Source organism: Mustela putorius, unplaced genomic scaffold, assembly GCF_011764305.1.
Source record: "Mustela putorius furo isolate JIRA1106 unplaced genomic scaffold, ASM1176430v1.1 tig00004035_pilon_pilon_pilon, whole genome shotgun sequence".
NCBI lineage: Eukaryota > Metazoa > Chordata > Mammalia > Carnivora > Mustelidae > Mustela > Mustela putorius.
Genome location: NW_025422171.1, coordinates 1,246,328 through 1,259,219, shown reverse-complemented (window position 1 = coordinate 1,259,219; position 12,892 = coordinate 1,246,328). Strand labels below are relative to the sequence as shown.

Sequence of the window (12,892 nt, the reverse complement as noted above, 5' to 3'; positions counted from 1 at the left end):
TACATATGTTGATAGACTGAAAAGCCCAATTAGATTATAGTTTTATAATTGTGTTCTAATGTTTATTAAGACATGAAGCAGTTTTGAATTTGTGCATTTCCCGAAAGGGTCTTGTGGACTCAGTACTCTGCCCGCCAGGCTCTGAGAGCCATTGTTTTAATGAATGCTGCTTTGATGATGTGGTTCTGGAAATCAGTCATACTTTGCTTGCTTTTTTGGTCAGCTGTGAATTTAAGCATACTTCAATGACAAGCTCAGGAATACATATATATAATTCTTTTAATGGAAAGGCACAACTTGTGAATAAAAATAACTAAAAACCATGCCTTTTGTTGGGTTTTGTTGGAATCCTTGAAAAAAATGAAGGTGTTTTGTGAAGGTAGAAACTTAAATGAACTCTATTTTGGCAGAATTTTTATGTTAGTTCAACCTTGAGTAAATTATTTAACAGTGCTGTACCTCAGTTTTATGATCTCTAAAATAGGGTAATAGAAGACCTACTTGATAGAGTTGCTGTGAAGAGTAATTGAATTAATTGAATCATTTAAACCAAGTTTTCAGTTTTAATCATAGCTTTATTATCTTATTGCATAGTAATAAAGTATACTTACTGTGTAGTCTTTATCAAGATTTTGTTTACATGTAAGTTGTTTCATGTCAAATCGTGACTCTTAATTTTTGGTAAAGTAGTAAAGCATTAAAATTCGTATCCCAAAAATACCGTGTATTTTATGCACCAGTTCTAATTTCAGATATTAGAATTCATAGAAGTGAGGGTCTTGTGTAATGCCGTGTATTGCCTTTTGGGTGGGTACACAGTTAATAGTGAACTTTCTCCTTACCGTTTCTCCTAACTGATACTTGATAAATAAAGTTAAATGAGAAGTACTGTCTTAATTTTCATTGCTAACCTGTACCTTTAAATATAATCTCTGACCTTTGCATTTTACTAGAAGTATGTAGTACCGGATTTTTAGAAAATGACAGTAATCTTTTTTTTTTAATTTCTTTTCAGCGTAACAGTATTCATTGTTCTGGCGAAAATGACAGTAATCTTAAGATACGACTAGAAAGTTGAAAACTTCTTTTGCTCCTTTTAAATAGTTAAAAAATGATCTCTCATCTAATTATACTGTCTCTTTTTCTTAATCTTAATGTGTGAAGCTATATAAAACACTACTCAGTAATTTTCTTTAAGGAAACATCAGTATTAAAGAAATTGAGTATATATGTATCTAATGAAAAATGCTGTATTATATGTATTTTAATGCAGTGATAGGCTACATTAGCATGGATTTTGTTAAGACATTCTGATTATTTCATTTAAAGACATTTTAGAACTGGAAAACCAGTTGTTTCTTTTTTAAAGATTTTTATTTTTAAGTGATTTCTACACTCAACGTGGGGCTCAAACCCACAACCCTGAGATGCAAGAGATGCGTGCTCTTCTGATGGAGCTAGTCAGATGCCCCTGGAACCAGTTTCTAATAGAGCTTCAGAAAGGAAATGTAATGGTCACTGTTGAATAGTTGATTTAAAAAACCTAAGTCTTGGGGTGCCTGACTGGCTCAGTCAGTAGAGCATGTGACTTTTGATCTTGGGGTTGTAAGTTAGAGCTCCATGCTGAGTGTAGAGATTACTTAATAAATAAATGCTTTTTAAAAATCCAAAATGTATTTGATATATTAATCTCTTCAGAATTCTATTAATGAAGAAAATAGAATAATAGAACAGTTTCTTTTTCAAAGTACTGAACTTTGTGAATAATAAAGCTAAACATTGTTATTCTGGAAAATTGTAGGTGCAGATGAAATTATCAGGAGATAATAAAAACTTTATCTCCCTTTTTGTTCCCACCAGTGAATCCTAGGCATCCAGTTAGGATGTCAGAATATTTAAGGGGGATTTGAAAATTGAAGTCTCAATTGAAAATTGAAGTCTCATACAATAAGATTATCTTAATTACTCTTTGTTAGGGGTTAGATATTGCATTCTTCATCTTTCATTGTTAAGGCAAATCCAAAACTAAAAGTTAAACCCTTGTTCACCTAAGATGTCATGGTCAAAAAATCATGCATTTTACTGTGGTGCTGAAATGGAACCAGCTTTTCCATAACAAGTATCTGCTATAAATAATACCTGGAAGGTTTTGGACATGCTGAAGCAGTCTGCATTTTATCAGGTTCTGGTGATGAGGAAATGACAGCTTGGTTTGATTTATTGATGATAGTGTTAAGTTTGATGATAAAGTAGTATTTTCCATACAATAGAAATCCATCCTATGAAATCGTCTAGTTGTTTTGCTAGTTAGTATCCATCACTAACCAAACGTTTTATGAGAAGAGACAAATTTTAGTTGTTGTAGGAAAGTTTAAAAAAAATAGCTTTGAGAAAATTTGGGATTTATGTTTTCTACATAATTGACAAATATTTCTTCCTGATGCTATGTAAGTGATTTATTTTTTTTTAACCACAGCTTTTTTAAAGGTTACATTTTGAGGCATGCCCATTAGCTTAGATAAGGGCAGTAGATCTGGGCTTATCTGCCATATACCATAGGCTTTTACTTCCTCTTTTTCCTAGTGTTTTACACTGGTATTTTGTATTCTTAAAGAATTTTAATCACATTTTAATAAAATTGCTTTCAAAAGAAAAGCACCTTTTTAAGATTTAGACATTTCTACTTTGTCTCAAAATGTGTTTTATGATTGCTACGTTTAACACACTGGTCTGATAATGGAAAAGATCATAATAGTGCAAGTTTGAATTACAGAATTGGGGTAATTTCACCTAGAGATTTCATTGAAGTTAATTCTGTATAACTACTGTTAATATATGAGTTAATAAATGAGTTTTTAGAAGGAGTTGAATTTTACTGAAATTTAAAAGTTGTCATTTGCATGACCTTTTGTATCACAGTTAACCTCGAGAGCATTTTGTTTCAGAACTTGCTGACTGTGTAATAACACTTATTTAGATTTCCAAGTAAAACACTTGTTCAAATAAAGGAAGCAGTGTTAGGTTGAACTTTTAATAATCGTGTGTTGTGGAGACTTTTCATGGCAAATCTTTAGGTCCTGGGTGAAAAACAGTGCTCAAATATTTGAACAAAAATGCAAAGGTGTATTAACAATGAAAATTGTCTATATAACTTTATTTTTGGCTTAGTACGCCATAGCTGTTTGTTTTGGATGTTTGAATACATTTGAATATAAAAGGGGTAGTGGTCATTTTTGTTTTAAGACAAAATTTCCTCGTGGAAGGAAAAAAATAATGGGCCCTGGTGGTTATTAATACTAGATTTTTCTTTTTTTGGAGTCTAAGCATATGTCTTTGCTCTCTTGAACATTAAAAACATTCTGTGATAGATTTTATGTAATTTGACACATTGATAATCTAGTAGTATAAACTGAGTGCTCTAAGCACTGTGGCATACCAGACCTGGAAGACTGAAGTTTCTTTTCAGTGTTCTTATTAAGTAAGTCATGTGGAAAATTTTAATTTTTTAATGGAAAGTGATGTCCCAATTTATTCTTTTCTTTTTGGTTTTAGATGGGAAATGTAAAGTCATAAGATCGATAGGTTGACTGTGACAACTATGCTTACTTACAGAGAGAACAGGAAATGAGAATGGGTGATATGGGTCCCCGTGGAGCAATAAACATGGGAGGTAGGGATTTGAAGCAAAAGCCTTCTGTAACTTGTAATTCTTTGGGGAATTGTACATGCTGTTTATGGTATCTACATATCAGTAGCAAACTAAAATTTGGAACCAGCGCTTATAATGGTGAAATTTCTTATATTAAGTTGAAAAAATACAAGTATATTAAAACTAATATGCTAAGGAAGAATTTTGTTTCATTGAAGGCTAAAGGGTATATTATGTTTTAATAGACTTAATGAAAAATAGACTCTGATAAAACCTGAAACCTGTTCAGTCATTCCATGGTGTAATATATCTATGTTGCATTTTTAAAAAATCAAATTTCATGCTTTCAAATTGGCTCTTTTTACCTTTCTTAGAAATTTTGATAGTTGCTGAATTTGTAGGGTTTTTAAACTTCTTGAGAGTATTTTATAAATTTTTATTGGTAAGGTAATGTTTTGTGTATTAGTTATTTTTATTTATTTTACTGAATGTTTAGCTTATTTTGCCCTCACCTACCATATTGTGCACAAAAGTGCACTGTTCAGAGGCATCTGTGACATGTCAAGAAAATTAGATATGTCTTATGCATCTGGGCTGATGCATATCTTTAGAGATTATGTAAAGTTTTGAAGAAAGTACCTACATTAGCTTGTCCACTATTGAGGGAAGCAGTAGATTTGAAATGTCATACACTTAAAAATTAGATAAATTTTTAAAATACTTGTTTCATATTGTCCCACAGAAGCTGTCACAAAATTAAAATCTTTACATAACTCAAAGTATACATATTGTAGAGATTACATTACCATTAGCATGTAGTACTTAGGATATATAGTGTATGGAGTAAAAAAAAAAAGTAATATGTGGGATGAACATTTTCTGTGATCTACCTTTTTTCCTCTGATTTCTCGTGCAGTTTATTTGCTACTTTCAATCAGATCATCTGAAATTGTTCATTGCTATATATTTTGTCATTTTTCTTACCTACCAGTAAGAAGTTACTAAGCATTTCTGATATACAAAGGAAGCATGATACATGACCCTTACCTATAAAGATCTTAATTTGAAATTAGTTATGGATACATAAATTAATTGGTGAACAAAGAATACATAAGTTCTGTAGGTACAGTTGTAGGACATAAGTTATAGAGACACAGTTGAATATCTGGTAATGTACAAGTACTTCAGTATTATTATGTCTTTTAAAAGTAAGTTGTAGAATAGTGTATAATATAATACAGATAGTTTATTTAAGCGTTATAAATGTGAGGTTATGGATTGGAGGTACTTTAAAATGCCATTATAATTATTAGACTGTCATTAACATTAGAAGCAGCTGAAATATTTCTGATGTTGCTGAGACCTTGGAAGCATTCTAATTGACTTTTAGCAACTTTATCAGAAGAATAATGAGAGTGTATACCTTTAGTTTCCTTAATTAGTTAGGAATTTAAGAGAACTAAAATTTTTTATGGCATTTTATTTCATTAGAGAACCATATTACAATTGAGCACTTTCTCAACTCCCCTTAAGTCCAGTCCATTTAATTTTCTCCAATGTACATTTTATTCAATCCGAGACCTTGTCCTGATGGCTTACTAGAGTTATGAATCATTATCATGCAGTTGAATGCCACTGTTGAATCAGTAAATTGTCATATTCTTATCAAATTACATTGATAGAATGTGGCAAAAGATCTTCTGGTGTATCACCAGTGTACTGCCAAGTAAAACATAGATTATAAAACTGTTTTCAGGGGACCAGATAATTCTAACATTTCTTAGATCTTTAAATTTGCTTTAAGTGAAGTAATTAAAGTAAATAAAAAGTAAATAAAAAGTAATTAAAGTAAAGTGATAGAAATCTTAATTACTAGAAATAAGACTCTAATTACTGATAGTTGGAAATGTTATTTTTGATTTATTATACCCATAGTTGTATAGTTATATTTGAATCTTGCAATTTAAGTGTAAAAACTATATTTTATTAAAAAGAGAAGAAAATCCTAATCCTTGATCTGTTCTTTTTAGGGAAAGTTAAGATTCCTTATAGATAGTGTCTCCATTCTTCCTCATTTCCATGTGGGACATGTCATGGAATTCTAGTAAAAATTTTTATTTATAGCTATGCTAAGGGAATAGAAATATTCTTGGATAGTTACAATATTCAGTTTGTTTGCAGGGATATTTTGGGATTAAGGAAAATAATTTCATCTCATGAAGTGGCTAAGTTCCCAAGGATTGGGTTGAGAGTGGTAGTCTGTATATTGCCAGGGACTGGTAGGGAGTAAGAAAGACTTTTTCCTTCCAGTTGCTCCCTGGGCTCAGTCTTATGTAGAAGTCAGCTGCATTTGGTCCTAGATAGAGTTCTGGGTTTGAATGAAAGTATCAATCTCCTGTTATAATGTGTTTTTGAGAAATTGAGTTCTGAGGGTTATAAAATTGACCTATAGAACGAAACACTAGAAGAGAACTCTAAGTTGGAGTTTGTCTGTTACGAATTTTTAATGAAATAAAGTATGAATACTTTTAAAAATAAAATTCAAAGAAGATTTGTTAAAATGTTGTATTTGAAACCATTATAAATACAATATTTCAGCTCAAACACTATTGGAATTAACATGAGGTTGGGTGGATATCTTTTTGATGGAAAAATTTGAAGTATATACGATTATCCCCATTTCTATAATTTTTAGTATGTCGAAAAAATTCAGATAGCTCTGTTAATGTTTATATTTGCTTTTAAAAAATAAGCGTTGTCATGATGGCGCTTTTCAGTGGTTCTGCTTAGATTGCCTATTGCTGTAATGTTTCAAGTTAAAAAATAGTACCTCCTATAATTTTGGAATATGTTCAGTAACTTACATTAAAGTCAAGAGGTTAGTTTTAGTGAACTTTATATACCTACTTATAGTTTCCAAGTGCTAATCCTTGGCTGTTAATTTAAACTGGTATAATATAGTTACCATTGTAAGAGAGTAGTTTCTTAAAAAAGCAGACTATAACAAGTAATACTCATTTTTTAAAAAAACTTTGAAGCTTTGACAGTCTCAAATATCCTACAATAACTGATAGTTCTCTCATTTGTTTTATATACATTTGATTTTGGGTTGAAAATTCTGTAGTGTAGGTAATGCTCTATTATGGAGTAGATAAAATTAGGTGCCCTGTTCTCAAAGAAGGAAGTGATTTTGATAATAGTTGTTATATAGTTTGCATAAGTATTGTTAAGTTTTTAATGTTTACTAAACTAAGATAGGACAGCTCTAAGTATAGATTGTTTTGCGTAGATGCATTTAGCCCAGCACCTGCTGGTAACCAAGGTCCTCCTCCAATGATGGGTATGAATATGAACAACAGAGGAACTATACCTGGCCCACCAATGGGTCCTGGTCCTGCCATGGGACCAGAAGGAGCTGCAAATATGGGAACTCCAATGATGCCAGATAATGGAGCAGTGGTAATGTATCATAAACATTATTTTGATTATATTCAGTAATACATATTTTTCTGCCCCAAAGGTAACTTCACACTTAACATAATTTGGCATCATTTGTCTTGGCAGTAAAGGTCACGATGCAGTGAAGGAAACGTAATTTTGTGAAGTTCTATATTGACTTATGAGAGGCAATTTTTATATATAACAAGAGTTAATTTACCATTCTTGGCGCGCTTTTGTACTCAAGTATATGGCAGATACATATTAATTACAGTTATTTTTATATTGCTTTTAGTGTGTATCCACCTCTTAGTATTCACTGTAAAGGCCAAGTATTTTAAGATTGTGTTCTTTTCCTGTGTGGACTCCTTACCTTTGGTGGGGAATGAAACTCCAGTATGTGTGAAAACAGGTTTTAGTAAACACTTTTAACGAAAAGATCACTTACGATTAATTTCAGGGAACTTTTTTAAACTATAAAATAATGTATATTAAAATTTTAACGTGTATTTTCAGTTTACATTTTGCAGTCTTACAGAATTACTCATTTTGTATTTGTTACAAAATTTAAAAAGCATACAGTTTATTTCTTGGTTTGACAGTGTGAAGATATCTTTGTTTGGGTCAAATAATTATAAAAGCAAAATTTTTCAGTAGTTCTTATTTTATTTGAATATCAGTAGCAAGACTCGTAACTTCTCTCATTTTCCTTGAAGTCTATCACTGTTTAAATGAGGCTCTTGGCAGAACATTTTCTCATTTGGTTTTGTTAATGGTTGTTCTAAATAATATTCAGAAAAGGAAGATTGGTTGATTGTATGTTTTGAAAAGGCAGTTTAGTTTTGGAATTACACAGCAGATGTTAAGGCGTCATTGCTGCTAAGAAAGAAAAAGCACTGCCAATTAAATTCAGACATGCCATCAAATATAAATCCATACTGTTTCAGAGATGTTAAAAGTGAATGTGCATCTTAGAATGGATGGATACAGTGTTTCATCATTTTTAAAACTTAATTACTTTAATGCAGTCTTTTAAAAATTTGGAAAAATTAGACATGCCAGCAGTTTTTTTTTTAATGAGTGTTTATGTACAGAGATAAAAAGGCAGTGCCATAGTATCTATGATTAGATGGCACATGATATAATTAGTGTACTTGTTTCCTTCTTTGGAGGCTTTATATTATAGTAAAATGTTGAAAAGCTAAGTAAAAACTTTTACTACTTTGGTTAAGTTTTTCTGTAGCATATAATCAATCATCTGTAGTAACTTAAGAGTAATATTAACTGGCCCATTTTCCCACCCCTCTCCCTGAAATTGTGACCTTTATTTGAATATCACCCTTGGGCTTTTTCACAGTGACATTTTACTACTGCATGTAGGGATTTCTGGTCATCCTTTGAGATTAACGTATATTGTTATTGTAAAGTTTTCCAAAGCATATGTTTCAGATATTTATTTAATTGTGCTATTAGTAGTACATATTAGTAAACTGTCAGGTTTTTAAAACTGTATCTGTTTTCCCATTAATAGTCTTTCTGGAAAAACACCTCAAAGGTTTTAATGCTGAAATTTAACTCTTTGTTTTTGTACTAGTACTTTTTTTTGTTAAAAGCATTACTGTTGAAATTTTTAAAATGTTTATTTTTTCAATGTGATGCTGCTCCCCAGTTTTACCTCTTTGATTTTCAAAAAAAAATATTTTTTATTACACAGCACAGTATAAGCTTTTAAGAAAAAGAGAGATCAGAACAGTGTTGTAATACTGATTAGGTTTAAATGGCACTCACTTACTTCTTAAAATCAGTTCTTTTTTTCATGAAATTGGGGCATAGCATTAGCAATTGTAACTCTTCAGATGCTTTTTTTTTTTTTTTAAACGTAGTAACTAATTAAATTGCTCCTTTCTTCCTTCTATGTGTGATCCTGATTCTGCTGGACTTTCTGCTGAACTTCATGACACCACCACTTGGGATTTTGCCAATTTTTCTTGTCACTTACATTTGGCGTGTTCCAAATGGACTTCATATTTATTATGTGGTATTATAGCACAATGATAGATTTCCTCAAGGACCATCATCTCAGATGGGATCACCTATGGGGAGTAGAACAGGTTCTGAAACCCCTCAAGCACCAATGAGTGGTGTAGGTCCTGTTAGTGGTGGTCCTGGTGGTTTTGGTAGAGGAAGCCAAGGGGGCAACTTTGAAGGCCCTAATAAGCGTCGTAGATATTAAACATTATTTCATTCCTGGCTACTAAGAGAAAAAAACCTCAGTGGTATGCCTTTACACTTTTACTTGTTACCTGGAAGAAATGGTTTTATTGTTAATGTATGTAGACTTTAAAGTTTTTTTTTGTAAAACTTGAGGTTTTTGTATTTTTCTTTATTCATACATAACCTTTGTAGATTAGAATGGTAATGATGATGCTCATCATTGTGAATGTTAAAATGTGTTTGTGACTTTAGCTAAATATACATATGCCATAGAACTGTGAAGTCTGTGTAGTTACTTAATCTTAATAAAGAAATCATTTTGGATAATTTACAAATGTTATTAGTAGTATTCTCTCATAGTTTTACTAAACTTTGCTGTAACAGTAATACTTTGGTTGCTTTAATTAATCCCAATGATTTAAAAATGAAAATGATTTTCTCTTTTTTAGTTTTTGCAAGTAGCACTGAAGATAGAAGCTTAGTGAACAAGCTAATGTCAGTAAGGGGTGGATAAAAATAGTACGTTGGGGAGGGATGTGGGAATGGGTTTACATTTGTATAAAACCATGATGTTCTTTCTGTGAAATCAGAGTTGCTGTCTACATTTCATATAGATTCTGAATATTCAAATATTCTGAGAAGGAATATTAAGGATATCTTTGTCCTGTGCTGATTTTTTCAAATAAACCTTTTGAATCTTGGAAAAAAAAACTGTTTGGAGGCAAATCTCTTTTGCTTTTAAAATTATGCCTATTTGTAATCTTATCTGCCATTATTTGGTGTCCGTATCTAGATCTTACCCTTTTAATTTTCTTTTAAAATAAAAAAATACTGTTAGGTTGGATTTTAAAAGAGGATTTGGTGTGGTTTAGAATTGGGTATTTCTTGAGAATGTTTACAGAAGTATTAAAGATGGATTAACTTTGTGGTGTTGTAAATATCATCCTATAGTTAAGTCCAGTAAACTTGTCTGACAGGCCAGTTGTGTTTGTTTCCAAGGAATACAGTTCAAGTGGTGATTTAAAAAAGAAAAAATTAATTTGAGAATGGCTGAGATCATTGGATCAGATTAGTTCCCTCTACTGTCAAATAGGTATTTTGAAGTTTGATTTTCAGTACTAGGAATAAACTGATTTTTAATCCCATTATAATTGTTATTCTAAAACAAAGTCCTTGTTATATTTAAACTTTTGTATGTTAGCCATGTTTAATTTAAAATTATGTTTAAGGAATTATATATTTACATTAAGCCACAAATCTGATGCATCAGCTATTGATTATAACAGTTATTTCTCACATTTTAGTGTGTTACTGTATCATGCTTTTAGCATTTTTATGAAAACTATTCTGTTTTGAAATGAACAGTATGTAAAAATTAACTTGTTTTTGCATGGTATTTGTTTATGCTGGAAGGCATACTTTGTAAAAAAATAAATTCAGTTAATTTAAAATCTTGCATAAAAGCAGTTGTGAAGCAAAATTGAGATGCATTCTTTTGTAACATTTTTCTTTTGTACTGTTTCACATATTTTTTAAACACAGCTGTATGGATAGAATTATTTTCTAAAATTTGCAGTATTCATAGGCTTTTGTTTTTTGGCAAATACTTGAAAACACGATTTGGAAGTTGTAAGTAATAGTCAAAAAAGATTGTTCTCATCACATTTTCCACGTGTATGATGAGTTGACAGGGAGTGGAATTTAATTAGTTGCAGTGTAGGGAGTTTTAACATTAACTATAATTTTTAAATGATACCTATTGCACCTAAATATACCTTTCCCATCATCTTTATTTTTATTCATATAATCCCAGGTTTGCTAGCTTTGTATTTTGCTTCAAAACTGAATTAAGAGTGGGAAAGACTTGATCCTTTGATGTTCATACCAAGCTGTCTTTGGCCAAGGCTGTGAAATTCTGTAACATTGATTCAAGAACATTTGAAAGCCAGTACACAAAGAGATGTCCTTATCTCCTGAACGTTCTAGTGTCCGGCTCAACTCTGGCTCCAAGAATAAAGTTCTACACAGCTTTTTCCCTGCATCAAGAAAACCTTTGTTCCAGTATTTACCAAGTTTACCCTGGGAACAGTCAGCTTCTGAGTGACAGTCAAGTGGAACATCTGTGAATCCCCAGTTACTCAGTTTTTAGTGTTTTTGTATGAACAACTTTGTGGCTGGTTCAGTCAGTACTTTTTCTTGTGAATTAGTATACAGACTGAGGAAGATATTTGAATATCATTTGCTTAAAAGCAGTAGATATAAAAATAAATAATATTAGCTTTTCTAAATAAGTGTGAACTTGTCATATGCTACCATAATTTTCCATAAAAAGCTAATATGAAACAATCTTAGAATTTCACAGTATCATGTTTCTTTCTGTGTCATAATTTACTGAATTAAAAGTCTGTAGGATTTAGATTTCATATGCTATTATTATGTAAGTAATGTATATAAAATAAACACCCATTTTTCTAATTATTTTGTCAAAATTTACCCATTTTTTGTTTGCTTTGAAGATAAATAAATTGTTTTTCTTCTTGCCAGATCTAGTTTTTTTGTTTTGTTTTGTTTCTTTGTTTTTTGACAGACCTAGTTTTTAAAGAACTTTTGGTTCGTCCAGATTTCAGAAAACCCAATTTGTTATTCCTTGAAATTTTGGATTTTTCTTTTTAAAATGAGTACTGAGCACTCAGTGAAAGAAATTATTTAACCCAACGGTATCCATAATATTAGAGGAAAAAATAACCTGTTTTCTCCAGAATTGCTATTTAATATAAGAAATAGAAATCATCAACAAGGACATTAATGGAATGTTAGATCTTGTCTCTCAAGTACTAATTGAAGTTACATCTTCACATTTTATTCAAAACATACTTGTTGAACATTTCAGTAACTTGGTATTTAAAAGTAAAGTCTATACTAATTACTGAGTAATTAGTGTGAATGATTAATGGTCACTAATTAATATTTGGGGGTTTGGTTGCTAATTACAGCCAAGATTCTGAATTAGAAAAAGATACGTGTGTGATTGAAATAAGTGTGTGATTGAAAAAAAAAAGTCTTGTGAATGTGATGTTTATGTTTAAACCTTTTTTAAAAGTTTTGAAATTTAGTGTCAAATGGGACTATAAGAAATAAAAGGGATATATTTTTTTTTTGCAAAAACAGGAAATTTTCTGGGGAATATTGTGGTATTTAAATGTTTTGTGTGTGTTGTTGTGTTATAATATCTCATAATATGTTAAAATATGTTCCTGAAATATAAGAAAGTGCTAATGATTTGAAAGACTATTTTCAAAAATAAGTTCGTGAACACCCACATATCTGACTCCTAAATTAAGCAATTGTAAGTATGTTCCTGTGATTACTTCATTGATAGATGCTTGTTGACATGGACTTATTTGGGACAGGGTGGAGGGAAGAGGTGGAAACTACTTCAAAGTAAGTAGCAAGTCCATCACTTAAGTTAAATAGACCCGTTTGGGTTTATTTCATCCTAAATAAATGATGATTAAATACATCGAGAGTAGTGGCATACTTTCAAGAGCATTATTACCTTTCCTGCACCCTTCAGAACCAAATTTCTAAAAA

At 31.0% G+C, this 12,892-nt stretch overlaps 1 protein-coding gene across 2 annotated transcripts in view; it reads left to right on the top strand.

Moving 5' to 3' along the window:
* The window catches only part of PSPC1 (paraspeckle component 1), a 78,096-nt gene extending 67,315 nt beyond the window's left edge, over positions 1–10,781 (top strand). The window contains exons 7-9 of one of the 2 annotated variants that reach the window (XM_004778237.3): positions 3,613–3,670; positions 6,939–7,108; positions 9,135–10,781. In XM_004778237.3, the coding sequence (XP_004778294.1) occupies positions 3,613–3,670; positions 6,939–7,108; positions 9,135–9,320 (414 nt within the window). In that variant the 3' untranslated portion in view covers positions 9,321–10,781. The remainder of the gene's footprint in view (positions 1–3,612; positions 3,671–6,938; positions 7,109–9,134) is intronic. The other variant, XM_045072422.1, reaches the window with a different exon arrangement.
* The last annotated feature ends 2,111 nt before the right edge of the window (positions 10,782–12,892 follow it).